General features: G+C 43.2%; 2 protein-coding genes across 2 annotated transcripts; one reads left to right on the forward strand and one right to left on the reverse strand.

Moving 5' to 3' along the window:
- Positions 1-6,027: 6,027 nt before the first annotated feature.
- LOC138756147 (cyclin-O) lies at positions 6,028-9,519 on the reverse strand. The gene is made up of 3 exons (XM_069922788.1): positions 8,936-9,519; positions 8,425-8,610; positions 6,028-6,919 (listed from the first exon to the last, which is right to left on the reverse strand). Exons 1-3 carry the CDS (start codon positions 9,341-9,343, stop codon positions 6,443-6,445), a joined length of 1,071 nt encoding a protein of 356 aa, XP_069778889.1. The 5' UTR covers positions 9,344-9,519; the 3' UTR covers positions 6,028-6,442.
- Positions 9,520-23,768: 14,249 nt separating this feature from the next.
- Positions 23,769-25,586, forward strand: LOC138756691 (general transcription factor II-I repeat domain-containing protein 2A-like). Its single transcript, XM_069923078.1, is given in 1 exon segment — positions 23,769-25,586. A coding segment is annotated over 1 exon segment (1,818 nt).
- Positions 25,587-27,209: the final 1,623 nt, after the last annotated feature.

Consider the following 27,209-nt stretch of genomic DNA (forward strand, 5'->3'; position numbering starts at 1 on the left):
AAGATTAATTTTTTTGGAGGGCACTTATAATTCTGTTAGCATTGATTCCTATTTTCTAATGAATAAGTAATATTGCAAAATTGTGCCAATCTCATTTTGAACAGAAAGTAACTGGAGCTGAATTTTCCTCCACTTTTTTTCATTTGTCCAAATTAGCCGATGTTGTGGGCAGAATCACAGGTGGCAATGAGGAAGCAGACAGGAGTAAGATAGATCAGACAGTTGAGTCGTGCCACAACAACAACCTTGCACTCATCTAGCAAAACTGATGGCGGACTTCAGGAGAACACTAGGGGTCAGCAGTGGAAAGGGTTTAGAACTTCAACTTCTTGGGCCCTCTATGTTAATTCAATCATGAAGAAGGCTCCCCAGTGGCCTTCATGAAGAGTTGAGATTTGGTATGTCACCCACCAAAGACATGTAAATTTCCACAAGTCCCAACCCCAACCAACCAATTTTCCCTTGCAACCGCTGCAATCGTGTCTGCCTGTCCCGCATCGGACTTGTCAGCCACAAACGAGCCTGCAGCTGACGTGGACTTTTTACCCCCTCCATAAATCTTCGTCCGCGAAGCCAAGCCAAAGGACCATGACTGGTTACATCACTGTTTGTTATGGAGCCAAAGAATAGAACAGTAAAAGACTACAGAGAGTTGTGAACTCAGCCAGTATTAGTCTTCACATTAAGGACATCTACAAGAGACTATTGTGACAGAGTATATAGATATATTTTTGGGAGATAAACTGGGAAAGGTTTGTTGGAATAGTTCACATCCAAACACTTTAAAACAGATCTTATTTAAAATACTGGAGCTCTGCCCCACAGTAGATATATCAGCCCCAGAGCTTTTGCAAGAACTTTGAAGAGTGCTCAAGAGACTTCACTAATGGATTGTTGTTTACAAAAGGCAACAGATGAAAGAGTTTGTTGGAGCCATATATTGCCTGGAGGAGAGCTTGCTGTTGTAAGAAGGTCATGTGGTTTTGCAAGCAGAGGGAGTCAAGCAGGCTTTCTCTCAGAGAGTCAGAGAGAGAGCACTTGTACAGTGTTACAGCCAGCAGAAGTAGCTGAGACTGGAACAGGACAAGCTGGCAAGCCCATTTGGAAGATGGCCTGGTCAAAGCCCTTATAGTTCATGCAAGAGGAGAGGACTGGCTGTCTAATGTTTCACTTGGAATAAGGGAAAGAAAAAGGAACTCTGTGGTGACCTGAAAGAAAGAGGTTATCACCTGGAAAATCCTGGTGGGGCAGGTTTCGTCAGCACGACCCTGGAGTGGCTGATGGAAGTACATCAGTTGTGGATGTCCTGGAACAACAACCCTCTCTCTGAAAAATTGACAAGAACCTTCCTGAGCAGTAACCATTTACCTTTCAAGCACCAAAGCCTGGTGAACTTTATCAATGTTAAATTCTGCGCACAGTATAAGAATTGCTTGCAACCAGTAAACTTGGAGGAATGAGAAGTGAGATTGGACTGTGAACCACAGAACTTTTCTGAACTTACACACACATTACATACACGTGCATGTAGAATTAGAAGGAGATGAAGTTAGGTTAAGTAAGTCAATAGTTAAAGTGTGATTCTATTTTCATGTTTAAAGATAATTAAAAACAACTTTTGTTTAAGTAACCATTTCTGTTTGTAAATATCTATTGCTGCTGGGTTTTGGGGTCCTCTGGGCTCGTAACACCATGTCTCAAGAAAACAGCATCTATCCTCAAGGACCCTCACCACTCGGGCCATACATTGGAAAGGTGGCATACCCAGTGACAACAAGGACATCTCTGGCTCTGTCTATAAGAAGTTCTCCCCATGTCTGTGTGGGGTCATAAGTTAAGGGTTCAGGGGCAAAACTTTAGAAGTAACATAAGAGGAAGCTTCTTCACTCAGAGAGTGGTGGCTGAGTGGAATGACCTTCCAGAAGAGGTGGTTGCAGCAGAGTAATTTTTGTCATTTAAAAGGAGGATGAATGAGTACATGGATGTGAGGGGGTTGGATGGTTATGGGCAGGGAGCAGGTAGATGGAACTAGTGGAGTTCACTTAAATCGGTGTGGACTAGAAGGGCCAATAGGGCCTGTTTCCACACTGTAATTGTTATATGGTTAAGCACCCACCCTTCAAAATGTACCAGGATGTAGGTTAATTAGGTGGGATGGCCTCATGGGTTGGAAGGGCCTGTTATCATGCTGTATGTCTAAAATGTTTTAAATGAAAATTTATTCCTCTCCATCATCAGATTTCTGAATGGACAATGAACCATAGACATATATCACTTTCTCTTCTTTTGAACTAATGTATTTGCTTTTAAACATATTTTATAGCAATATTTGCACTTGTAAAGCTGCCACAAAATGATACATTTCATGACATGTTCATGACAATAAATATTGATTCTGACTCTGATGTGGATTTATGAGTATGGAAAATGAGAGCATTAAGAACATGTGATTCTTTGCCAATTAGTTAGATTGTGACTGGTCTCCAAGTTCACTGGTCTACCTCTTATCTGGGTTCATTCTTATAACCCAAATCAGACTTCTTTACTCCAAAAGAATCCATTCAAAGTTTGGTAAAAATCAAAATACTGCAAAATACCAAAATAACTATAGAGAGCAAAACATGAGCATTGATCTGAAACCTTAAAGCTTGTTTCTCTGTACATTGACTGCCTGGCCTGCTTAGGAAATCCAGCAATTTCTGTTTTATTTCGGTAGAGAAATGGTTCAGACTCAGTGATTGGCCAAAGGGGACAAAAACTGTATTTTCTACATGAAACTCTAGTTGTGGCCAAACCAGTTGAGTAGTGTGCAATGCTGTATGCATGTTGTGTGAACAAATGTGGCAACATTCTGACCAGACCTTAATTCAACCTAACATTCCATGACATTATTTTGAAGACCAATGGGGGGGGGGGGGTGTCTCTATGTCTTTTCAATGGATATCCTTCAACCAACATCAATCAAACATTTGATCTTGAAATGTTTTGAAAGACATAGATATGATCATACAGAATAGAATAGGCCTTTGGCCCAACTAGTTCATGCCAATCAGAATGGTATTCTTGGCTAATCCTATTTGACTGCACTTGGTCCATATCTCGCCAAGCCTCTTGTCTGAATGTATTTTATTATGCCCACTTCTGCAGTTTTCTCAGGCAGGTCGTTCTAGATACAAACCATACTCTGAGTGAAAAAAGAATCCCCTTTGGACCCTCTCCAGTCTTTCCTCTCTTATCTTAGTTGTATAATTGTCTATCCTGGGATAAAGACTGAGGATTCACCTTATCAACGTCCTTCAAGAATTTGTAAATCTCTATATGATCACACCTCAGCTTCCTTTGTCTAAGGAATAAGCACCCATCATATCCAACCCCTCCCAATAATTCAACCCCTCCACTTCCAGCAACATCCTGGTGAATCTTCTGCATCCCTTCCAATTTAATGATGTCTTTCCTTTAGCTGAATGACCAGTACTCCTGTCAACTCAAATCATGACTTCCCAACTTTTGTGCTCTATATTCCATCTAGTGAAGGCCAGCTTGTTAAATTCTTTCTTCACTACCTTCTCCACCTGGATTGTGTAATGATTATATTATTTTGGGGAATTTGTTAAGATTTAGAGCAGGTCACATACATACACACATTTTAAAACAGATCTTATTTGAAAGACTGAAGAAATATTGAAGATCTCTGGAGAATGTTATGCATCTTACACAAGTAGGCGTTAATTAAACTAATGTCATAAAATGAATGACCATTGTTTGGAACTGGAGCCAGGATGGTACAAGTACCCTTTCTGCAAAGTGCTCACAGAAAGGTCACTCCTGGGTTTTGTTTATACTTGAGATAACAATTTGAGAGGAAGAACTCCTGTAGTTTGCTGGAGGTGGGGTTTTGCAAGTCACATGAGTCATGTGCTTTTTCTGGAGTTTCAGTTGGAGAGAGGACACAAGCTCTCTCAGTCAGTGTGTGGGTGTGTGTGTGTGAGACACTGAAAAGCAATCCAGGAAGCAGTGAATGGCTGGAAGTGCTATCTAACTGATGTTTCTCTTGGAATAAGAGGAACAGAATGGAGCTCTGTGGTGGCCTAGAGGAAGAGGTTACCATCTGGAAAATACTGATGGGGCAATTTTCATCAGTGAGGGATTGAGGTGACATTGTTGTGGAAATCCTGGAACAACAAATCTCTATCTGCAAACCCTACAAGAACCTTCCTGAGCGGTAAACATTTACCTTTCAAGCACCAAAGCCTGGTGAACTTTATACATGTTAAATTCTGTGCACAGAATAAGAGTTGCCTGCAACCAGAGAACTTGGGAGGAAGAAGTGAGATTGAACTGTGAACCAAAGAACTTTTCTTAAATTTACACACACATGCACTTAGAATTAAAGGGGGTTAATTTGGGTAGAGTTTGATTCTATTTTCATGTTTAAAGTTGCTTAAAAATAACTTTTGTTTTGAAAACCACTTGGCTTGGTGAATGTCTTATTGCTGCTGGGTTTTGGGGTCCTTTGGGCTCGTAACAGTTGTCACTTTCAAGGATACCCTCCCCAGAATCCACCACACTTCACTGTGCAAGTCCTGCCCCAGATTTGATTTATCAAAGTGAAATACCTCACACTTATCAGAGTTCGATTCCATTTGTTACTCCTTGGCCCACCTACCCAAATGGTCTAGACATTTTGTAAACCAGTATCCTTCCCCACTGTCCACTGCACTACCAATTTTGGTGTCATACGCAAATTTACTAAACAAAGGTAAAGTTTCAATTATTGTCATGTAATATATTTAGAATGTAACATACATTAAATTCTTTTAACCTTTTGTCTACTGTAAGGCAGAGTTGCCACTTTGTCCAGTGCCATTCTCAGAAATCTACTGCACCTGGTATTCCTACGCAGTCTCCCCTTCAACTACTGACCAGTCCAGAGCCTGCTTTGCTTCCGAGATCAGACTATTAGGTGCTGTCTCAAGTTAACTCTATTTCCATCCAAACCATTGATTTAGATGACAAAACAGCAGTGCACCCACTACCAAGGCCTCCAACTCTTCCTCTACAACACTTTAATGCCTCCCTGAATTCAGCCAGTTTTGAATCCAAGGAGCCAGATCACCTTGGATCTCATGTGATTTCTAGAATAACATGCTATTCAGGATCTTGTTAATGGCTTTGCTAAAGTCCATATTTTACAATGTACACTATCCTACCCTGAATTCTCTTGGTCATCTCTTCAAAAAACTCAGATTCATGAGACACAATCTGCCATGTAAATATTTACTGGTAAACTGTGCATAATGGCTCATTACTTGCATTACAACGCTAAATGATCTGAAATGTGGAAACAAATAGCCATGAGTGTAAAACCCTTAAAAAATTAATGGACACAGCCCATGAGATCCCAGGCAAAACCATCTCCGCTACTGAGAACATCTACAGGAACGCTGCCGTCAGAGAACAGCAATCATCAAGGATCCACACCACCCAGCACATGCTCTGTTCTCACTGCTACATCATGAAATAGGTATAGATGCCACAAGACTTGAACCACCAGGTTCAAGAACAGCTGCTACCCCTCCTCCATCAGACTCAACTGCAAACTCAATCAAGGACTCATTTAAGGACTCTTACTTTTGCACTCTATTGATCTTTTCTGTCGATTGCAGTCAATTTATTCTTTTTATTTGTTTACATGTGTGCATTGGGTAGTTATTTTATACTCTCACTAACTGGTAATTCTGCCTCCAGCAGGAAAAAAAAGAATCTCAGGGCTGTATGTGATGACTTGCCATTTGTAAACTAGGTAGATTAGTTATTATCCTTCCTCCTGTGATCTGCCTCACAGGTGAAGGAATACCAGAAGGCTGTAGTGGGAATTATTGCACTCAGGAGAGGGCGTTCAATATATACCCACATAACACTTTATTTATTAAGGAAACATTTGTAATCGCGACCTTGCAACCATAAGGGAGAAATGCTGAGAGTTGTAAACATAAACATGAATTTGGATCATGATAATTCTAAATATTAAAACTAGTGAAAAATAATTTAATGGCTAGTCATGTGACACTACAATATCGCAGATTCAATTCCTTAAAATACATACAATATTCATGTACACTATTTACAGGTTGTGGTTTAATACAGTAAATAGCAGTGCATTTGGTGGTTGTACCAGGCTATTGTAACCAGCTTTCATTTATTTCCTGTATTTACAGTACATTTCGACATCATTCCAGTCTATAATTAGTAAACAATTTAACTAGCAGAGGTTTCAATGAGTACTATTCTTCAAAAATGTAAACTTGCATCCACATCAAATTCCACTTTGTTTTGCCACACCCACTTATGTTCACATTTGGTGCAGTTTTATTCAGCAAACATTGATGTGATGCTCTTGAGAAATAAGAGTAGGTACAGTACAAGGAAAGGTAAGAACACTTCATAATTCAGTGCTGAATCTATTATTTCTCGGTTCAAAGGCCTGACTGGATGCCAGTGACTCCTTGTTCAAAGACACCAGCACATTCAGCGTGTCCCTGCAGTCCTCCAGCACGCTGGGCGGGTAGTCACTGAAGTCCAGGTCGACAACGTCGTCAGGATGTAGCATACGATCGGCCAAGCTGAAGGCAGAGATGGCCAGCAGAGAGGGGGGATAACCGCTGAAGGAGTAATCGGCGAAGCTGAGCTCGGCAAAGCGCCTGGCCAGCCGTCCGGTCCCCGTAGCCCTTCTCTGTGGTTGATGGCGTTGCAGAATTTTATTGGTGAAATACTCCAAGAAGAAGTCCACGCTGGGTGCGGCCAGCTTGAAATTGAGCTTGAGCAAGATGATGCACTCCAGGTTACCCAGCTGCTCACGAGTGAAAGCATCACAACACAGAGCGAGTAGCTGTTTGATTCTCGGCGGGTAAACTTCAACCTGTGGGAAAGGGAGATAAAAGTAGGTGAAAATACGCGAGGTGTAGATTTATGTCGCCTTGTTGTTACCTTTTAGCGTTCGTTTGTCTCGGTTGGCAGTATCAGAATGGTGTGAATTTGAGTTCCAGTCTGGTGATCGTCATTCGCCTAAACCCACGTCCATTTTGCCCATTCTGGTGAACAGGGAGTTGCAATCAGATCCGTGCCCATTTAAGATTGAGATGGGGATGAATTACTTCTGTCAGGGAATTTTGAGTAATTGGAACGATCGATCTATGGGGGCAGATTCTTTGGCTACGTTTAAACCTGAGGTAAGCTGGTGTCCAGTCAATAATGGAGTCAAGGTTAAGGGGAAGGGACAGCAAAGAAAACTTTGGAAAGTAAAGCACAAAAATCTGTATTCACCGTGGTTGGAGTAAAAACACAAAATGCTGGAGAAGCTCAGCAGAGGTAAAGATACGTATCCGACGTTTCAGGTTTGACCCCTTCATCAAAGTATGAACTTCAACATAAAGGAGACAGTTTGACCTGCTGAACTTCTCCAGCATTTTGTGTTTTTACTGCAAGAAAACTTTTGGAATATCCCACTGAATGGAGGAAGAAGTGAATGATACACGGAACATTCCCTTTGTGCCAACTCGACCCTGCCGACCAAATTGGCAGTCTGGGCTAGTCCCATTCCATATTTCTGTCCAAGTGACTTTTGAAGGTTGTAATTGTACCCGCGTCCATAAGTTTCCTCTGACCGCTCCTCCCCCCCTGATGAAGTTTGGCCCCTTCAGGTCCCTCTTAAATTTCTCCTTTCTCACTTTAAACCGAAGCCCTCCAAGTTTCAGAATTTTCTACCGGGGGGGGGGGGAATAAACGGTGAAAATCTATTGTGTCTGCGCTCCTCATCGACCTCCATGAGGCCACCCTTCAGCCTCTTACGGTGCAGGGATGAAAGACCCAACTTCTTATAACTCAAATCCTCCGTTCACCGCAACATCCTATCGAATCCCCTTCTGCTTATTTCCCAACTTATGGACAACCTTGTAGAGAGCCGGAACTATCACTTCACCCTCGAAATGACGGTAACATCAGACCTAAATACTAGTTTACCCCAAAATGCCGGAGAAACTCAGCAAGGACGGCGCGGTTGGCGCAACGTTGTTACGAGTGAACAGGGTTCGAATCCCGCGCGTCTGTGTGGGTTTTCCCCGGCGGCTCCGGTTTCTTCCCACTCTTCAAAACTTACTAGGCCAAAAGGGCCTGTCACTGTACTGCATGTCTAAATAAAAATGCCAATATACAAATAAGTTGAACCTCGAGAAAACCACGAGTCGTTTCATTTGCACCGAAGTGCTGGACAATATCAGCAGGTCACGCACCATTTATAGGAAGTAAAAGGCGATCGGCTTAGGTCCTGATCGTTTTCATCCGCCCCGATTCAGGCTATCTAAATACAAGTGGGATGGATCGAGAGTGGAAAGGGTGGACATGCCTATTCATTACTGTCTCACTCACTTGTTTACACGCCAGAAGTAGTGAGGTTATTCCAACCAGTTGGAAACAATCCGATGCCACTGGTGTTGTTTGAAGGAACCGGTCCATTATGTTTACAGTGAGACACAGCGATTCAAAACAGAAGTTAAAATGTCTGTGAACCAGAATCAGCCAGCTGACGAGTTGACATCGGTCTTCCGCAGTTACCTGTGCGGAAAGATGAAGGAGTTAAATGGATTTATTTACATCAGGTTAATAAACAGAGGGCAGCATTCCTCTTCTAACTGAAGAAGTTACCCTGCCCTCCGGAACCATGTGAGCGAAACACAAGAGACATAGGCTGGTAAAACGCCGTTTACTGGCAAGTGATGGGCACGATCACACTGGAACTGGCCGCAATATTAGGTTGGTAGACACTAGCCACGTTCGGGTTTTGGAAGTAAGGCAATCATTAAAGTTTTCAAAAATAAATTGATTAATGCATGGGATGTTTATGTATTTTATTTCTTCAGATTGCTGCCGTCTTACTTACCTGGGGCTGTCGAGCTAAACAGTTCTGGGGATGGAATTTCTTCTCGGATTCTCGTTGACGGTGGTAACAATCCTCCCCATACTCTCTGAAAACCTGCCAATCAAGATTACTGATGAATCCGTGAGAAGAGCAACTGTTTCTCAGAGCGGGACTGTCGCTTACTGCGTCTGAAGGGCTCGAACCAGCGCAAAAGTCACTGTCACATCCGCTGGAAACGATGCCTGACTTTCGATGTCTGGGATACTTGGGTCTTTTAACCGGGGCCCTGGCGATGTCACGGCTTGTCTCAGCCCTCTCTTCGGGAGTAACGTCGTCATTGACGGCAGCCGGTCGCTTTCGTTGAGCGGGGCTGAACTGTCTCAGCGATGGTGGCAGAGAAAGCAATTTGCTCATTGCTTTTGCAACCATCAGTGTTGAGCTGAGGAGTTGGAGGAGACAAGCTTCACTCTGAGTCCTGAATTCGCTTCTCTCCAGCGCAGCCTCATTGGCATTGGTTCAGCGAATTGAAACGTTGGCAGATTCCCCCCCTCCCCTCCCCGTATCACCAATCCCAGCAGGGTGGCAGTTTTCCCGGTCAAATGACCGCTCTGTGCTCATTCCCCACCCCCCTTCGACTTGGATTGGCAACAGCAGTTCAATTTTCACAGCGCGCACCCACCTGTAACTTGGCAACGCGGGGAGTTGTCAATTTCGAATTCCGATTTTACTGCAAGAATTCCCGCACCGAGAATCATACAACGTTGTTTAATGGAGTATTGCAACATGCGATTTAAAAAATAATCAAGGACTAGATACCGGTCTCAATGTGATGGAACTGGATCAACTTCGTGGTGTAAATCAGATCTAGTTTCCAGATCTTGTTCCCGTTAAACAAAGTAGTGTTCAACAAAGATAGAACGAAGTCACGAGTGGTGAAATTCCTTCAGGATCATTACTATATAAATATCAGGAGCAAAGGGTCATAAATAAAAACTATTCGGCGTGTTTGAGTTTAAAATGGCACGATTAAAACGTGGTCATATAAACTATAAATTCCTTGTAAATTTACCTCGTAAAGTTTAGGCATTCGAAGCAGATTCACCCTAACCGAACATTTACAGGTGATTCTTGTGTGCGGGAATAAGACCCATTCAGATGACAAACTCCACTTAGGCTTTGCCCCTCTCTGTTGTTGTCTTGCACAATTTGAGATGTGCGCTCGTTCAAAGGGTAAACGATGGCAAATTGCTGCTATAAAGGCGCCTCAATGGGAGTGAATGAACTGCCTTAATCTACACACTTACAACTAAAAACACTTTGGGTTTCAACGGCCCCTAAAGTATGCATTGTTAGCTCAAAAGAGACTATTGAAATTTAGGGGTTCTGTTGTGCAAACAGCTTTCATCCGGTGACATTCAAAGTCGTGAATAAAAGAGGGGCGGGAGTTGCCGCGCTGGCTCAGAGAAAGGAGGGCTCCCCTGGAGAGTGATGTCAGACACCCTGAGAGAGTCGCGCAGTTTCTCTGAACAAACACAGTCGAGTCCGTGCACATTTCAAGCAAGCACACAAGGACTTGAGCGACAGAGAGCGACTAACCCTTTGCTGCACCGTAAACGCTTCACCGAGTTGATGGGATTACAGGGCAAGGGGAAACCGCACAACCTGTTTTTCAAACTGCGAGGGAAACAGTCGAACAAGTTTTTCCACCTTCCCTGTAACTCCTATTTTTATGTGATTGATCCAAAACTGCTCAATCAAACATAAACACGATCTATGTTACATGCTCTGTTAATTGGTCGGGCACAAAATGTTCCCAATGTTGATGGAAGTATCAGATTGGAAAACTCAATACTGTTAAGAATCCCATTGTTTAATAATACGCCATTTAAATTCAAATACTGCAATTAGTCAAATAATTTGCAACACTTAAATTTTATACATATATAGCAAATACAGAACGTAGCAGTGTGTGAACGAACAAATACATGGTTAAATAAAATACATGCAATGATTTATTTTGAAATAAATGAATGATGACGGGACCTGTTTTAACATTCCTTCCCGAAAAAAAATGTTTTATGAACTAAAATTCTTGATAAAGCAATAGTTTATTTTTCCCTTCTCCACGACCATATATTTTCACACTAGAGTCGTCGCAAAATACATGGAATACCAACGTTTTGCAGTATTCTGAATGTTTCAAGCATTGGGTCAGACCATTCTGAATTCAGCTGACTGCCTGAACCAACTGCATATGTGTCTCCCACACGTCTAACCTGGATATCCTGGAACACCTTGAGAAGACGATTGAACAGTTTTTAAAAATTGCTGCTTGTTGGAAAAATAACTACAAAGATGTTGAAAATATATATAGAGATAAATAATTGACTAATTCCATTCTTAAATAAGACCAAAATTGTTACATTCCTTGTTTAATACCTTTATACTTGATAGCTTTCTGTACTACTTGCATAAGGGCACCCCAATCTTTGACACCAACATGTAATTCTTCCTACCAATCCTTGCATCTGTCACCTTATTTTTTTCTTCTAATTTTTATATCTCCCTCTCTAACTTGGTATTTTCAGCAAATGTACATACATCAAAATTTGTGAATTTCTGGGGTCCAGCACTAATCCACAAGGATCCAACCGGAAATGATTCACTTATCCAAATGTTTTTAGTTTGTTGACTAATTTTCTGTTGATGCTAATATACTTAATCCATAATCCTTATCCTGTGGAATAATCAATTGTGTGGCACATTATCAAAAGCCTTTTAGAATTAAATCCTTTTTTAGAAATCCTTCTTTTGGAAATAACATTGGCCTGCAACATCACAGACACCAGACTTCCCTCCATTGAGGACATCTACATGAAGCAGTGTCTTAAAAAAAGCAGCTTCTATCCTCAAAGAACCCATCAACCAGGCCACAGTCTCTTCACTCAGGAAAGAGGGACAGGAGCCTAAAGATGAGCACTCAACTGCACAAGGACAGCTTCTTCCCCGCTGCCATCAGATTCCTGAATAATCAATAAACCACAGACAATGCCTTACTTTTCTTGCTCTATTATTTATTTTTCATATTTATTGATGTAAGATGGTTATAATATGAACGTTTACACTCTGATACTGCTGCAAAACCACTGAATTTCATAACTTGATCATGACAATAAATTCTGATTCTTATATATTGCATCTATTTGGTCCTCCACCTTTTCCACTTAAAGAACTCTAATAAACTTAGTAACACTGGTATCACTGGGGGGGGGGGGGGTTGGGGTTTCGGACTGTACCGGGTGACACCATCAAAGGGGGTGACACCAAAGAAACTGTCTAAAAAATTTCGCAGTGTTTCAGCAGAAACATATATTTTATAAAAAATATCCCTGTAGTTAGTTATAACAACAAAATCATTTTTCGTAAGCCAGCTTAGATGTATCAATATTCTTTCTTCTTTCTTCTCTTTGGCTTGGCTTCGCGGACAAAGATTGATGGAGGGGTATGTCCACATCTGCTGCAGGCTCGTTGGTGACTGACAGTCCGATGCGGGACAGGGAGGCACGGTTGCTGCAGTTGCAAGGGAAAATTGGTTGGTTGGGGTTGGGTGTTGGGTTTTTCCTCCTTTGTCTTTTGTCAGTGAGGTGGGGTCTGCGGTCTTCTTCAAAGGAAGTTGCTGCCCGCCGAACTGTGAGGCGCCAAGATGCACGGTTGGAGGCAATATCAGCCCACTGGCGGTGGTCAATGTGGCAGGCACCAAGAGATTTCATTAAGCAGTCCTTGTACTTCTTTGGTGCACCTCTGTCTTGGTGGCCAGTGGAGAGCTCGCCATATGATACGATCTTGGGAAGGCGATGGTCCTCCATTCTGGAGATGTGACCCACCCAGCACAGTTGGGTCTTCAGCAGTGTGGATTCGATGCTTGCGGACTCTGCCAGCTCGAGTACTTCGATGTTGGTGATGAAGTCACTCCAATGAATGTTGAGGATGGAGCGGAGACAACGCTGGTGGAAGCGTTCTAGGAGCCGTAGGTGATGCCGGTAGAGGACCCATGATTCGGAGCCGAACAGGAGCGTGGGTATGACAACGGCTCTGTACACGCTGATCTTTGTGTGTTTCTTCAGGTGGTTGTTTTTCCAGACTCTTTTGTGTAGTCTTCCAAAGAGGCTATTTGCCTTGGCGAGTCTGTTGTCTATCTCATTGTCGATCCTTGCATCAGATGAAATGGTGCAGCCTACAAGGCTAAAACTCCATGCTAATTTACTTTTTGAACTTTCTAATGTGCTCCAATCAGTGCTCCAATCAATTACAATGGTTTTGTCAGCAGGCGCTTAAAGCTTACGCTGTTGTTTTCATTGAAAGGTGTAAATTTAATTCTGCTAGTGTAGCGGCGGCTACACTGCTCCTGCAATTACACACGCAACCAGACGGGTTGAGCTCAGTGAGCAGACTAGTTTATTGCAGGCTGCTGTGCTGCACTTATACTCCCAGCCCGGACCTGGCTGAGAACCGCGCTGGAGAGCGCTGATGTCACCCGAGCATCACATGGTCCCCAAGCGCGGGTTTCTGAGCCCCGAACTAGAAGGAAGGGAAACCCCCGACGGCGCCATTTTGGTCGGCTGCCCCACCGTGTGGCTTACAAGCAGGGATGGTTTGCCTGCCTTGTGGTGAGCCGCCATACAGCCCACCCCAGAATCGGTACCAATGTCCTTTTTTGCTGGGCGGCCAAACTTCTTGAGCTAGTCAACGACTACGGGCTCGGTGGGACCGAGGTGCACTGGCTTCAGCCTGTCCATGGTAAACAGCTCATGACTGCCGCACGTCCAGCATGAACCTCGACCCGGAATGCTACATAACCCTGTACAGCCCCTCGTACGGTCACTGCAGAGGTGCTGCAGTCAGGCCCCGCCGAACGAAAACGAACTCCGTGGAAAGCAGCTCGCCAGGAATGTGAGATGGGCAGGTGCCATGCCTGGGCGATGGTGGGGGTTCGAAGGAGTCCAAGCATGCCCTGAGGTGAGGGAGTAGTTTGAGCGGCGACCGCTGGGGATTATGAGGTGTGTTGATGAACTCACCAGGTAGTGCCAGCGGCGCACCGTAGACCAGCTCAGCTGATGATGCCTGCAGATCTTCCTTGGGTGTGGAGCGGATGCCCAGGAGCACCCAAGGCAGTTCATCCGTCCAGTCGGGACCAGTGAGGCGCAGACGTTCATCCGGTACATTGGCCTGCAGGTGGTAGGCCGTGGTGTGGTTTAGCTGTATCCCCAACCTGTTGGCGAGCTGTGCCCAGAGCACAGATGTGAACTGGGTGCCCCGATCGCTGGTGAGGTGAGCCGGGATGCAAACCGGGTGACCCAATCGTGCAATAGGGCTCGGGAGCAGGAGTCGGTGGAGCATTTGGCAGCAGGATCACCTCGGGCCAGCGAGTGATGCAGTCCACCACCGTAAACAGGTAACAGTAGCCCCAGGAAATGGGTAAGGGCCTGACGATGTCCACATGAATGTGGCTGAACCACTCCTGGACGTGCTCAAACTCCTGTATGGGCGCCCTGGTGTGCCTGTGCACCTTGGATGTCTGGCAATGGGTGCATATTCTGGCCCAGCCCACGATCTGCTTCTGCAGCCCTTGACATACGAACCGTTCTGCCACCATCTGGTCCGTGGACCTGATGGACGGATGTGAAAGGTCGTGGATGTGACGGAAGACCTGCCTGCGCCTCTGCTATGGAACCACTGGGCGCGGGATGCCCAAGGAGATATCACACAGTATGGTGCCTTCGCCGCTCGGAGTCAGGAGGTCTCGGAACTGCAGGCCTGTGATGGCTGTCTCAAAGCCCCTCGGTTCTTCATCAGCTTCCTGGTCCTGGGTGAGCTGGTCAAAGTCGAGGCCGGGTAACAGCATGCAGATGGCTGGTTGCAAGAGTGCATCGGCAACCACATAGTCCTTCTCTGCCTTGTGCCGAATGTCAGTGGTAAACTCCGACACGAAGGAGAGGTGACGCTGCTGGCGGGCCAACCAGGGATCCTTTGCCAACGCGAGCGCCTGGGTGAGGGGTTTGTGGTCGGTGAAGATGATAAAAATCCTTCTCTCCAAAAAATGGTGGAAATGCCGCACAACCAGGTACATGCCCAGTAACTCGCGGTCGAAGGCACTATACTTGTGTTCCGGCGGGCGGAGCAGGCGGCTGAAGAATGCCAGCAGCTTCCAATGCCCATTCACCTGCTGCTCCAGGACGGCTCCGACAGCTGTGGTAGAGGCATCGACAGAGAGTGCCATATGCAGGTCGGAGTGCGGGTGGGAGAGTATGGCGGCCTTTGCGAGGGCATCCTTGGTGGCCTCGAATGCGGTGCAGGCTTCTGGATTCCAAGCGAGTCTTGTGCTTGGCTGCGATGAAGGCGAACAGCCGCTGCATGATGCACGCAGCTCCCGGGATGAAGTGGTTGTAAAAGTTGACCATACCCGCGAACTCCTGCAGCTGCTTGAGGCTGTTCGGGCGTTAGAACTCCCTGATGCCGGCAACCCTCGCAGTGGTGGGCATGTCTCCTTTGGTGTGATGGTATGGCCCAGGCACTTCATGGACGTTTTCCCGAACTGGCACTTAGCCGGGTTAATGGTAAGACCGAAGTCAGCTAGCCGGGAGAAAAAGGCACGTAGGTGGGCCTTGTGTTGCACCCGGTCCTTGCTGGCGACAAGGATGTCGTCTAAATAAATAAAGACGAAATCCAAATCCCTGCCCACAGAGTCCATGAGATGCTGGAAGGTCTGAGCAGCATTCTTGAGCATTCTTGAGCCAGAACAGCATGAATTCGATCAGGCCAAAGGGGATGATGATGGCCATCTTGGGTATGTCCTCAGGGTGCACTGAGATCTGGTGATATCCGCGCACCAGGTCAACCTTGGAGAAGACCCTCGTGCCGGGGGAGTCACGTGATGGAGTAGTGGCTGGCACGGGAATACCAGCCCTCTCCAGAAAAGAAGAAATAAAGTGAAGAAAATACAAAGTTCAAGAAATACAAAACTTAACAAATAAAAGATAAAGTTGTAGAGAAAAGAAAGAAAATGGCACCCAAAAAGGAAAAAGTAAAAACAATGGGGAAAAAAAGAAGAAAAGACGCTGGAAGAGAAAGGAGAAGGCCTTACCTGCATGAAGAAACAGGGAGCTGTCGTGGGGAAGAGAGCCCGTTCTCCAAGCTTGGTGATGACCCCGCAGAGTCGCGACCCCCCCCCCCAACCACTGGACTGCAAAAATGGCTCTCTGAGCCAAACAGAAGTGCGCTCACTAAGGAAAGGGAGAACACCGACAGGAGGGGGGCCCAGATGAGGAGCGGGCAAACACAACGCGACCACCTGAGGGATGCCTGACACCAGGACTCTTAGCTGGAAGAAGAGGAAAACGACAGGAAAAGGAGTGATAGGAAAGAAGAGCAGCAGCAGGAGGCCCAACAGATGAGTAGCCCAGAAGAAGAGGACTAACAGCAAGAAGCCAAGCAAGAAGAAGCCCAGCAAAGTGAGACAAGCAACTCATCAGGAAATTCAGAAGAGGCACAGATACAAGGAAGAGAAGAGGAAGACACAAACACAGGTGCAGACACAGAAGAAGAGGAAGAAGAAGACCAAGAGCTGCACAGAGAAATAGAAGGTAAAATAGATGGACAGAATATAGATAAAGTTTTTTTCAAGAACAAATGAGAGCATAAAAAGAATAGTTGACATTAGAATTTAGTGAAATGAAAAGAAAAATGAAAAGTACAGAAGAAAAAGTGAGTAGAATAGAGCTGGTCATGACAGAAATAGGGAAAAGATTAGAAAATGTGGAAGAATGAGAAATGGCTGTAGAAATGGAAGTGAATGACTTAAGAAGAAAATTGAAAGAAAGTGACATAAAAGTTAAAGAGTCACAAGAGTTGTTCGCTCAGAAAATTGATCCAATGGAAAATTATAGTAGGCGAAACAACAAAAATAATGGGTCTAAAGGAAGATGAAGAAGGCACAGATATGAAAGAATGGATCCCAAAGGTCCTGAGAATGACAGAAATACAGGAAGGAATGGAAATAGAAAGGGCACACAGAACACTAGCTCCGAAACCACAGACAGATCAAAAACCAAGATCCGTTTTAGTAAAACTTTTGAGATATATGACAAGAGAAAATATACTAAAAAAATTAGAGAAGACAAAAAGCCATTGGAATACAAGGGTCAAAAAATATTTTTTTACCCAGACACAAGTTTTGAACACTTAAAGAAGAGGTTGGAGCAAAAGCAATCCTATGGAAAAAAGGTTATAAATTTATTTTAAGATATCCAGCTGTGTTTAAAATATTTATCCCTGGGAAGCAAAACAGACCGTTCTCAGATCCAGAGGAAGCACGAAAATTTGCAAAATGCCTACAGGACAGAAGGAGAGATAAAGAGATGTAACAAGAATGAAAAACGGCGATAAAATACATATAAAGATGTAAAAATAATGTATATGCAAGAACTAAAAAAGGGAAAAAGAGAAGGGAGAAAGGAAGTAAGGGGGAAAAAAAGAGGGTGAGCTTTGTAATATGTGAAAAAAAAAGTCTTTTCTGGGGGGTTGGGTGGGAGAGAATAACCGTAACTGCAAAATCAGTTGACGCTTGCGACTGGGTTCACAATCCAAATGGAGAGGGGAGTTGTGGTTGCCCGGCAAGGTATAAGGGGCAACCCAGAGAGGGGGGGACATTTGGGGTTAAGGGAATATTGAATGAGGGAGCTGTTGAAGTATTTTATGTTTTAAATGTGTTGTCATACATTGAGTTTAAAAAGGGAAAACTGAGGGGGAGCAAACAGGAATGAGGTGTAAACTGGGTATGAGATGGCCATGTTGAATTATATGACTATAAATATTAATGGAATACATAACCAAATTAAACAAAAGAGGATATTAAATTTCCTGAAAAAAGAAAAAATAGACATAGCATTTGTGCAGGAAATGCATCTAACTGAAGCATAACATAATAAATTAAAGAGAGGCTGGGTAGGACACGTAATGGCAGCATCATATAATTCAAAAGCCAGAGGTGTAGTTATATTAATAAATAAAAATGTACCAATCAAAATAGAGGAGGAAATAATAGGTCCAGCGGGGAGGTATGTAATGATAAAGTGTCAGATATATTTAGAATTTTGGAATTTGATCAATATATATGCATCTAATGAAGAGGATCAAAAGTTTATGTAAGATATTTTTTTGAAGATTGTAGATACGCAAGGGAATATATTGATAGGAAGGGATTTCAAACTTAATTTGGATCCAATGTTGGATAAAACTGGACAAAAGACTAGCAAAAAGAATAAAGTGGCCAAATTTATGGTTAAATAAATGCAGGAAATGAAACTTATGGATATATGGAGGAGGCAGCACCCAAGGGACAAGGAATACTCATATTATTCGAGTAGGCATAAAACATACTCAAGGATTGATATGTTTTTGTTGTTGGCCCATATTCAAGGGAGAGTTAGGAAAACTGAATATAAAGCTAGATTGCTATATGATCATTCACCCCTGTTATTAGCAATAGAACTGGAGGACATCTCACCAAGAACATATATAGATGGAGGATAAACTCCATGCTAGTTAAAAGGCAGGAATTTAGAGAGTTTATTGAACGCCAAATTAAAACATACTTTGAAAGAAATACGGAATCAGTGAAAGACAAATTTATATTATGGGATGCAATGAAAGCTTTCATTAGAGGGCAGATAATAAGTTATGTAACTAAGATGAAAAAGGACTACAATCGGGAAATAGAACAGTTGGAAAGGGAGATAGTAAGTACAGAAAAGGAACTAGCAACAAGGGATGATATAACAAAAAGAAGAGAATTGGCGGACAAAAAAATAAAAAACGAAACATTACAAACATGCAAGGTAGAGAAGAACATAATGAAAATAAAGCAAAACTATTATGAACTAGGAGAAAAACCACACAAAATATTAGCCTGGTAACTTAAAACAGAACAAGCTAAAAGAACTGTATTGGCATCAAGGAAAAAAGACAAACAACTTACATATAATCCAATGGAGATTAATGAGAACTTTAAGGAATTTTATGAACATTTATACAAAATGAGAACAAGGGGAAAGATGAGGAAATAGAAGAATTTTTAGCTAAAATTGAACTGCCGAAATTACAAGAAGAGGAACAAAACAAACGGATAAAAACATTTGAAATAGAGGAACTACAGGATATATTTAAAAAAGCTGCCAAACAATTAAACGTCTGGAGAGGATGGATTCCCAATAGAATTCTCTTTCTTCTACTTTGGCTTGGCTTCGCGGACGAAGATTTATGGAGGGGTAAATGTCCACATCAGCTGCAGGCTCGTTTGTGGCTGACAAGTCCGATGCCGGACAGGCAGACACGGTTGCAGCGGTTGCAGGGGAAAATTTGTTGGTTGGGGTTGGGTGTTGGGTTTTTCCTCCTTTGCCTTTTGTCAGTGAGGTGGGCTCTGCGGTCTTCTTCAAAGGAGGTTGCTGCCCGCCGAACTGTGAGGCGCCAAGATGCACGGTTTGAGGCGATATCAGCCCACTGGCGGTGGTCAATGTGGCAGGCACCAAGAGATTTCTTTAGGCACTCCTTGTACCTCTTCTTTGGTGCACCTCTGACACGATGGACAGTGGAGAGCTCGCCATATAACACGATCTTGGGAAGGCGATGGTCCTCCATTCTGGAGACATGACCTACCCAGCGCAGTTGGATCTTCAACAGCGTGGATTCGATGCTGTCGGCCTCTGCCATCTCGAGTACTTCGATGTTAGGGATGAAGTCGCTCCAATGAAAGTTGAGGATGGAACGGAGACAAGGCTGGTGGAAGCGTTCTAGGAGCCGTAGGTGATGCCGGTAGAGGACCCATGATTTGGAGCCGAACAGGAGTGTGGGTATGACAACGGTTCTGTATACGCTTATCTTTGTGAGGTTTTTCAGTTGGTTGTTTTTCCAGACTCTTTTGTGTAGTCTTCCAAAGGCGCATTTTGCCTTGGCGAGTCTGTTGTCTATCTCGTTGTCGATCCTTGCATCCGATGAAATGGTGCAGCCGATATAGGTAAACTGGTTGACCATTTTGAGTTTTGTGTGCCCGATGGAGATGTGGGGGGGCTGGTAGTCATGGTGGGGAGCTGGCTGATGGAGGACCTCAGTTTTTTTTCAGGCTGACTTCCAGGCCAAACATTTTGGCAGTTTCCGCAAAACAGGACGTCAAGCGCTGAAGAGCTGGCCCTGAATGGGCAACTAAAGCGGCATCGTCTGCAAAGAGTAGTTCATGGACAAGTTGCTCTTGTGTCTTGGTGTGAGCTTGCAGGTGCCTCAGATTGAAGAGACTGCCATCCGTGCGGTACCGGATGTAAACAGCGTCTTCATTGTTGAGGTCTTTCATGGCTTGGTTCAGCATCATGCTAAAGAAGATTGAAAAGAGGGTTGGTGCGAGAACGCAGCCTTGGTTCACGCCATTGTCAATGGAGAAGGGTTCAGGGAGCTCATTGCTGTATCTGACCCGACCTTGTTGGTTTTCGTGCAGTTGGATAACCATGTTGAGGAACTTTGGGGGGGCATCCGAGGCGCTCTAGTATTTGCCAAAGCCCTTTCCTGTTCACGGTGTCGAAGGCTTTGGTGAGGTCAACAAAGGTGATGTAGAGTCCTTTGTTTTGTTCTCTGCACTTTTCTTGGAGCTGTCTGAGGGCAAAGACCATGTCAGTAGTTCCTCTGTTTGCGCGAAAGCCGCACTGTGATTCTGGGAGAACATTCTCAGCGACACTAGGTATTATTCTATTTAGGAGAATCCTAGCGAAGATTTTGCCTGCAATGGAGAGCAGCGTGATTCGCCTGTAGTTTGAGCAGTCTGATTTCTCGCCTTTGTTTTTGTACAGGGTGATGATGATGGCATCACGAAGGTCCTGAGGCAGTTTTCCTTGGTGCCAGCAAAGCTTGAAAAACTCATGCAGTTTGGCATGCAGAGTTTTGCCGCCAGCCTTTCAGACCTCTGGGGCGATTCCATCCATACCTGCTGCTTTGCCACTTTTCAGTTGTTCAATTGCCTTATATGTCTCTTCCCAGGTGAGGACCTCATCCAGCTCTAGCCTCGCCAAACGAACCCAGCTCAGCGCGGACATTGGCGACTTCAGGGGTTTTTACGAGGCTCTAAAGGCTGAGTATGGCCCCTCACCCCAAGTCCAAAGCCCGCTGCGCAGCTCAGATGGCAAAGTCCTCCTCAGCGACAAGACCTCCATCCTTAACCAATGGTCAGAACACTTCGAATCTCTTTTCAGTGCCAACCGCTCAGTCCAAGATTCCGCCCTGCTCCAGCTCCCTCAATAGAATTCTATAAAACATTTAAAGAGTTATTAATTCCTCCTCTCCTGGAAGTAACATACCAGATAGAAGAAACACAAAACATGCCAGATTCATGTAAGACAGCAATAATTACAGTAATACCAAGACGGGGAAGGATCCACTAACACCAGCATCATATAGACCAATATCTCTACTTAATTCATATTATAAGAAAATAGCAAAATTATTAGCAAATAAATTGGCTGACTGTGTACCAAAAATAGTAAAACAAGATCAAATTGGATTTATTAAGAAAAGACGAACAGCGGATAATGTCTATAAATTTATTAATCTAATTCATGCAGTTCAAGGAAATAAGAAGCCAACAGTGGCTGTAGCTTTAGACGCAGAAAAAGCCCTTGACAGGGTAGAATGGAATTATTTATTCAAAGTATTACAGAGGTTCAATCTACCAGAAAAATATATTAATTGGATTAAAGCATTATATAATGGACCATTGGCGAAGGTAACAGTAAATGGATTTAATTTAAACCAATTTAAATTAGGTCAACTCGGCAGGGATGCCCATTATCTCCCTCACTGTTCGCTTTAGCAATAGAACCATTGGGAGAACTGATAAGAAGAGAAAATAAAATAAAAGGGATAAAAATAAAGGTGGAGTATAAAATCAGTTTATTTGCAGATGACATCATAGTATACTTAACAGAACCAGAAATATCAATGAAAGAACTACATCAGAAATTGAAGTAATATGGAGAAATATCGGGGTACAAGATCAATGCAAATAAAAATGAAGTGATGCCAATGAGTAATGTGGATTATACAGAATTTTAAAAAGAATCACCATTTAAATGGCAAACACAGCTATCCGACACTTCGGTATTAGGTTATATAATAATTTAAGCCACTTGTACAAATTAAATTATCAGCCACTAATAAAGAAATTGCAAGGAAGACTTCGAAAATTGGAAACAATTACCGCTAACGTTGATAGGGAGGGTAAATTGCATTAAAATGAATGTCTTCCCAAGGATACAATACTTATTTCAATCATTACCAATTCCCTTAACAGAGAAATTATTTAATCAACTAAAGAGAATAATAAGGAAATTTTTATGGAAAGGGGGGAAACTGAGGATAGCGTTAGATAAATTAACAAAGAGGTACAACCAAGGTGGTTTGCAGTTACCAAACTTTAAAAATTATTACAGAGCAGGACAATTAAGGTATTTATCAGATTTTTATCAGACAAGGGAAAAACCAGATTGGACTAAGATAGAGCTAGATAAAATAGGGGAGAAGGTACCGGAACATATACTTTATAAGTGGGATGAAAAGTTGGTATGATATAAAAGCTCACCAGTATTGGATCATTTACTTAATAGATGGAAGAAGATCCACTTAAAAAGGTAAAAAACAAATTACCAAATACCAAAATTATTATTGACGCAAAATCAGCTAATCCCTTTTACAATAGATAACCTTTCCTTTAGAGCACACATGTCAAACTCTGGCCCGTGGGCCAAATTTGGCCCGCGATATAATTATATTTGGCCCGCAAGATCATATTAAATATATATTAGAGTTGGCCCGCTGGCCGCCGCGCAAGTAGAGCACATGCACAGCAGCAAGTACCACCATAGTAGTTTTTAGCACTTCCACAGCAGGCACAGCAGTCACCGATATAGTTAACAGGAAAGTTAATTAGATATTCACAGCGGCGCCGATACAACGGACCCGCCGCCTCGCTACAACGGACCCGCCACCTAGCTCCAACGGGCCCGCCGCCTAGCTACAACGGACCCGCTGCCTAGCTCCAACGGGCCCACCGCCTAGCTACAACGGACCCGCCACCTAGCTACAACGGACCCGCTGCCTAGCTACAACGGACCCGCCGCCTAGCTACAATGGATCCGCTGCCTAGCTCCATGTGGCTGGACGTGGGAGGTCACCTCTGCGTCTCCTTGAGCTTCATCTGTGGATGGGTGCTGCTGGGCATCGGACTTTCCGCTGGGGTGGAGGTTGCGGACGAGTTCCACCGCTCTCACGGTATTCCCGGTGAGATAGCGAGACCAGCGGAGACTCCTTGGGTTGTTGGCGGCGGAGGCAGGGGCAGAGGAGGGAGAGGGGGCGGGGGGGGGATGCCGCTTGGGCCTGCTGGCTGGGCTGGGGAGGGCTCCCTGCAGACCTCTGCTCCCTGGCATGCTTCTCGGCAACGTGCAATCCTTGGCAGGCAAAATGGACGAGCTGGAACTTCGGGTGGCTGATGACCGTTATGTTAAGAACTGCGGCGTTTTTTTTTGTTTATTTAACTTCCGTGGTGCTGTCTGTGGTTGAGTTGCTGCATTGGTAACCTTGAACTGCTGTCTTTTAATCTTGTTGTATACTTTGTACAATGACAATAAAGCTATTTGAATTGAATTTGAATTGAATCTCAGAATGCTTTGCAAATGCGTTGGCGCCCCCACCTCCTCTGTTTATTTTCATTAACATCTGCGAGGTCCTGTTGCCTAACTCACATCTAATAAACCCCTTACAAAAAATGGCCAAACGAAAGATAGAAAACAGGACCTTTCAAGACAGGTGGGAGGCTGACTATATGTTCACCATTTTAAAAGAGAAACCTGTTTGTCTTGTGTGTGGAGCCAGTGTGTCTGCGGTTAAAGAATATAACATAAGACGACACTATGAAACAAAACACCAGGACAGGTATAAGGATCTGAACGAGAAGCAAAAGCTCCAGAAGATGGAGGAGATGAAAAAAAGTCTGGTTTTACAGCAAACTATGTTCACCAAAGCAGAATTCCAAAGTGAGGCTGCTGTGAAGGCTAGTTTTATTGTGGCCGCAGAGATCGCCAAATCAGCCAGGCCCTTTACGGAGGGAGAGTTTGTTAAAAAGTGCCTCCTCAAAGTTTGCGATGTCATTTGCCCAGATAAAAAGCAAACATTTTTAAATGTGAGCCTGAGCAGAAACACTGTGGCTGCGCGTGCTTGTGAGCTTGCTACTAATCTACAAGAACAACCAAAGGAGAAGGGGAAAGATTTTATGGCATATTCACTTGCTGTAGACGAGAGCAGCGACACATCAGATACTGCCCAGCTATCAATATTCATCCGTGGAGTGGACACGAAACTTTCTGTTACAGAGGAACTTTTAGGATTAAAATCCATGCATGGCACAACCACAGGAAAAGAAATCTTCGAGGAGGTGTCCAAATGTCTCAATGAAATGATGCTGCCTTGGGATAAACTTGTGGGACTAACGACAGATGGTGCACCTGCGATGCGTGGTCAGAAAAGTGGACTGGTGGGCAGGATTCGGGAAAAGATGCAGGAGAATCATGCAGGTGAGCTTACAGTTTACCACTGCATAATCCACGAGGAAGCCTTGTGTGGCAAAGCCTTGAAAATGGAGCATATTATGAACACTGTAACTTGAGTAGTTAACTTCATAAGAGCCAAAGGTTTAAATCACTGCCAGTTCAAGTCCTTTCTGGAGGAGTTAGAGTCAGAATACGGAGACGTGCCCTATCACACAGAGGTGCGATGGCTTAGCCGAGGAAGAAAAGTAGTGAAGAGATGCTTTGAGCTGCATGAAGAAATATGTCTGTTTATGGAGAGCAAAGGCAAAGATACAACAGAGCTCAGGGATAAAAAGTTTCAATGTGAGCTGGCATTCCTGTGTGACATCGTGAGCCATCTCAATGCGCTAAACCTGCAGCTTCAGGGACGAGGGCTCATCATTACAGACATGTATAGTGCAGTGAGGGCTTTTAGAACTAAGTTGTGCTTGTGGGAGACTCAGATGCTGCAGGGAAACATGGCTCATTTTCTGTGCTGCCAAATTATGAAAGAACAGATCTCACCTGCCGTGTTGCCCAGTGCAGAGTTTGCTGAAAAACTAAGCGTACTTCGTGCGGAGTTTTCCCGACGATTTGCTGACTTTGAAGCCCAGAAATGCAGATTTGAACTACTCAGCAATCCGTTTGCGGTTGACGTGACAAGCGCTCCAAACAACCTCCAAATGGAGCTGATTGAGCTCCAGAGTAATGACACACTCAAGTCAAAGTATGACTCGGTCAGTGCTGCGCAGTTCCCACAGTTCCTTCCTGACACACTGCCCCAACTCCGTACACAAGCTGCTCAAATGTTGTCAATGTTCGGCAGCACGAATCTCTGCGAACAACTCTTCTCTTTGATGAAGATAAACAAAACACCACACAGGAGTCTTCTTACTGACGAGCACCTTCATTCAGTCCTGAGGATTTCCTCAGCTCAGAGTCTGACACCAGAGTTTGATGAACTTGCATCTAAGAAGAGATGCCAAGTATCTGGTTTAGATCAAGGTGCATCAGAGTAAATCACAGTGTAGCAAGCTAAGCTTGGATTAATATTTTCTTTTGTTAACTTTGGACTGTTCATAGTTGAAAGATTGGATTTTCATTGAAGCAAGTTGTTATTTTTTTGACTTGTTGGGTTGTGAAAAACAATACATTTAAAAGGAGCTTAAAGGCTAGAGAGAAATATTATTTATTGAATATTTTATTTCTTATTTGTTAATGCTTCTTTTGGAAAGAGTTTAACCAAAACTATTATTAAACATTTATTTTAATAAGAAAATGTTTTACATTACATATGTTGAGAGAAAACATGCAAATGTTGTTGAAAAATTTCAATAAATATTTAGTTCGGCCCTCGACTTAGTCCAAGTTTTTAATTTTGGCCCTCAGTGAATTTGAGTTTGACACCCCTGCTTTAGAGAATGGGAGAGAAAAGGAATTAAAAGAATAGAAAATTGTTTTTTGGGAAATAATTTATTAACATTTGAACAAATGAAGTACAAATATGGAACAACTCATGGTACAATGTTTGCATACCATCAACTGAAAGCCTACTTAAAGGATAAATTGGGAAACAGACTGAGATTACCAGAAGGAAGCCGCTTTGAATATGTGATTACAGACACAATGATAATTAAAAGATTTATAACGAACATGTATATTAAGCTGCAAGATAAGGAAAATGATGAAATAAGCTATAAACCCAAACAAAAGTGGGAAAAAGTTTTAAGCATAAAGATAAAAACTGAAGCATGGGATAAATTATGTTCTGGAACTATGAAGAATATAATAAACATAAGGCTATGCATGATACAGCATAATTGGTTACACAGGTAATATATCACGCCTCAAAAGTTTTAAAAAATGGGATCCAACATTATCAGATAGATGTTTTTGCTGTAAGAAGGAAATGGAAACAACAGTACATGCAATTTGGGCCTGTGAGAAAGTGAAAAAGTTTTGGGAAGATCAAAATCAGGTAGTAAATAAAATCACAAAAAGCAACATACCAAAAAATCCAGAGATCTTTCTTCTAAGTAATATGAGAAGTAAGGAATTAGGCCTCAAATTGGATGAAACGCAAAAAAGATTTATTATTATAGCCTTAGTTGTAACAAAAAAATGTATAATGTCAACTTGGAAAATTGAAGAGAGCCTGAGAGTACAGCAATGGTACATGGAAATGAATAAATGTATTCCATTGGAAAAAATAATATATAATTAAAAAAATAAAGTCACATTATTTGAACAAATTTGGGAGCCGTACATGGAACATAACAGAGAGGGCTTGCCTCGGACCTCCACCCCCTAAAATGATAAGAAGACAAAATGACTTGATCCAGTGTGTAAAAGTAGATGACACATTTTTCTTGTTTATTTTCATTGTGTGATGACATTGTTTAAGGGTTTTATTCTGTTGTATATGTTGAATGTTTATTGGTTTTGGAGGGGGGTGGGAAGGGGGAGGAATGGTAGGGGGGGAAAAAGAGGAGAAAATCCCACTGTGTATATTTAAGAGGGAAATGTTTGAATCTATTTTGGTTGATATGGTTCACAGAGTAAAAAATAAAAAATTATAAAAGGAGAAGACCCTTGCGCCGTGCAGGTTGGCTGTAAAGTTCTGGATGTGAGGGATGGGGTAA

The sequence above is a fragment of the Narcine bancroftii genome, chromosome 3 (genome assembly GCF_036971445.1).
Source record: "Narcine bancroftii isolate sNarBan1 chromosome 3, sNarBan1.hap1, whole genome shotgun sequence".
Classification (NCBI taxonomy): Eukaryota; Metazoa; Chordata; class Chondrichthyes; order Torpediniformes; family Narcinidae; genus Narcine; species Narcine bancroftii.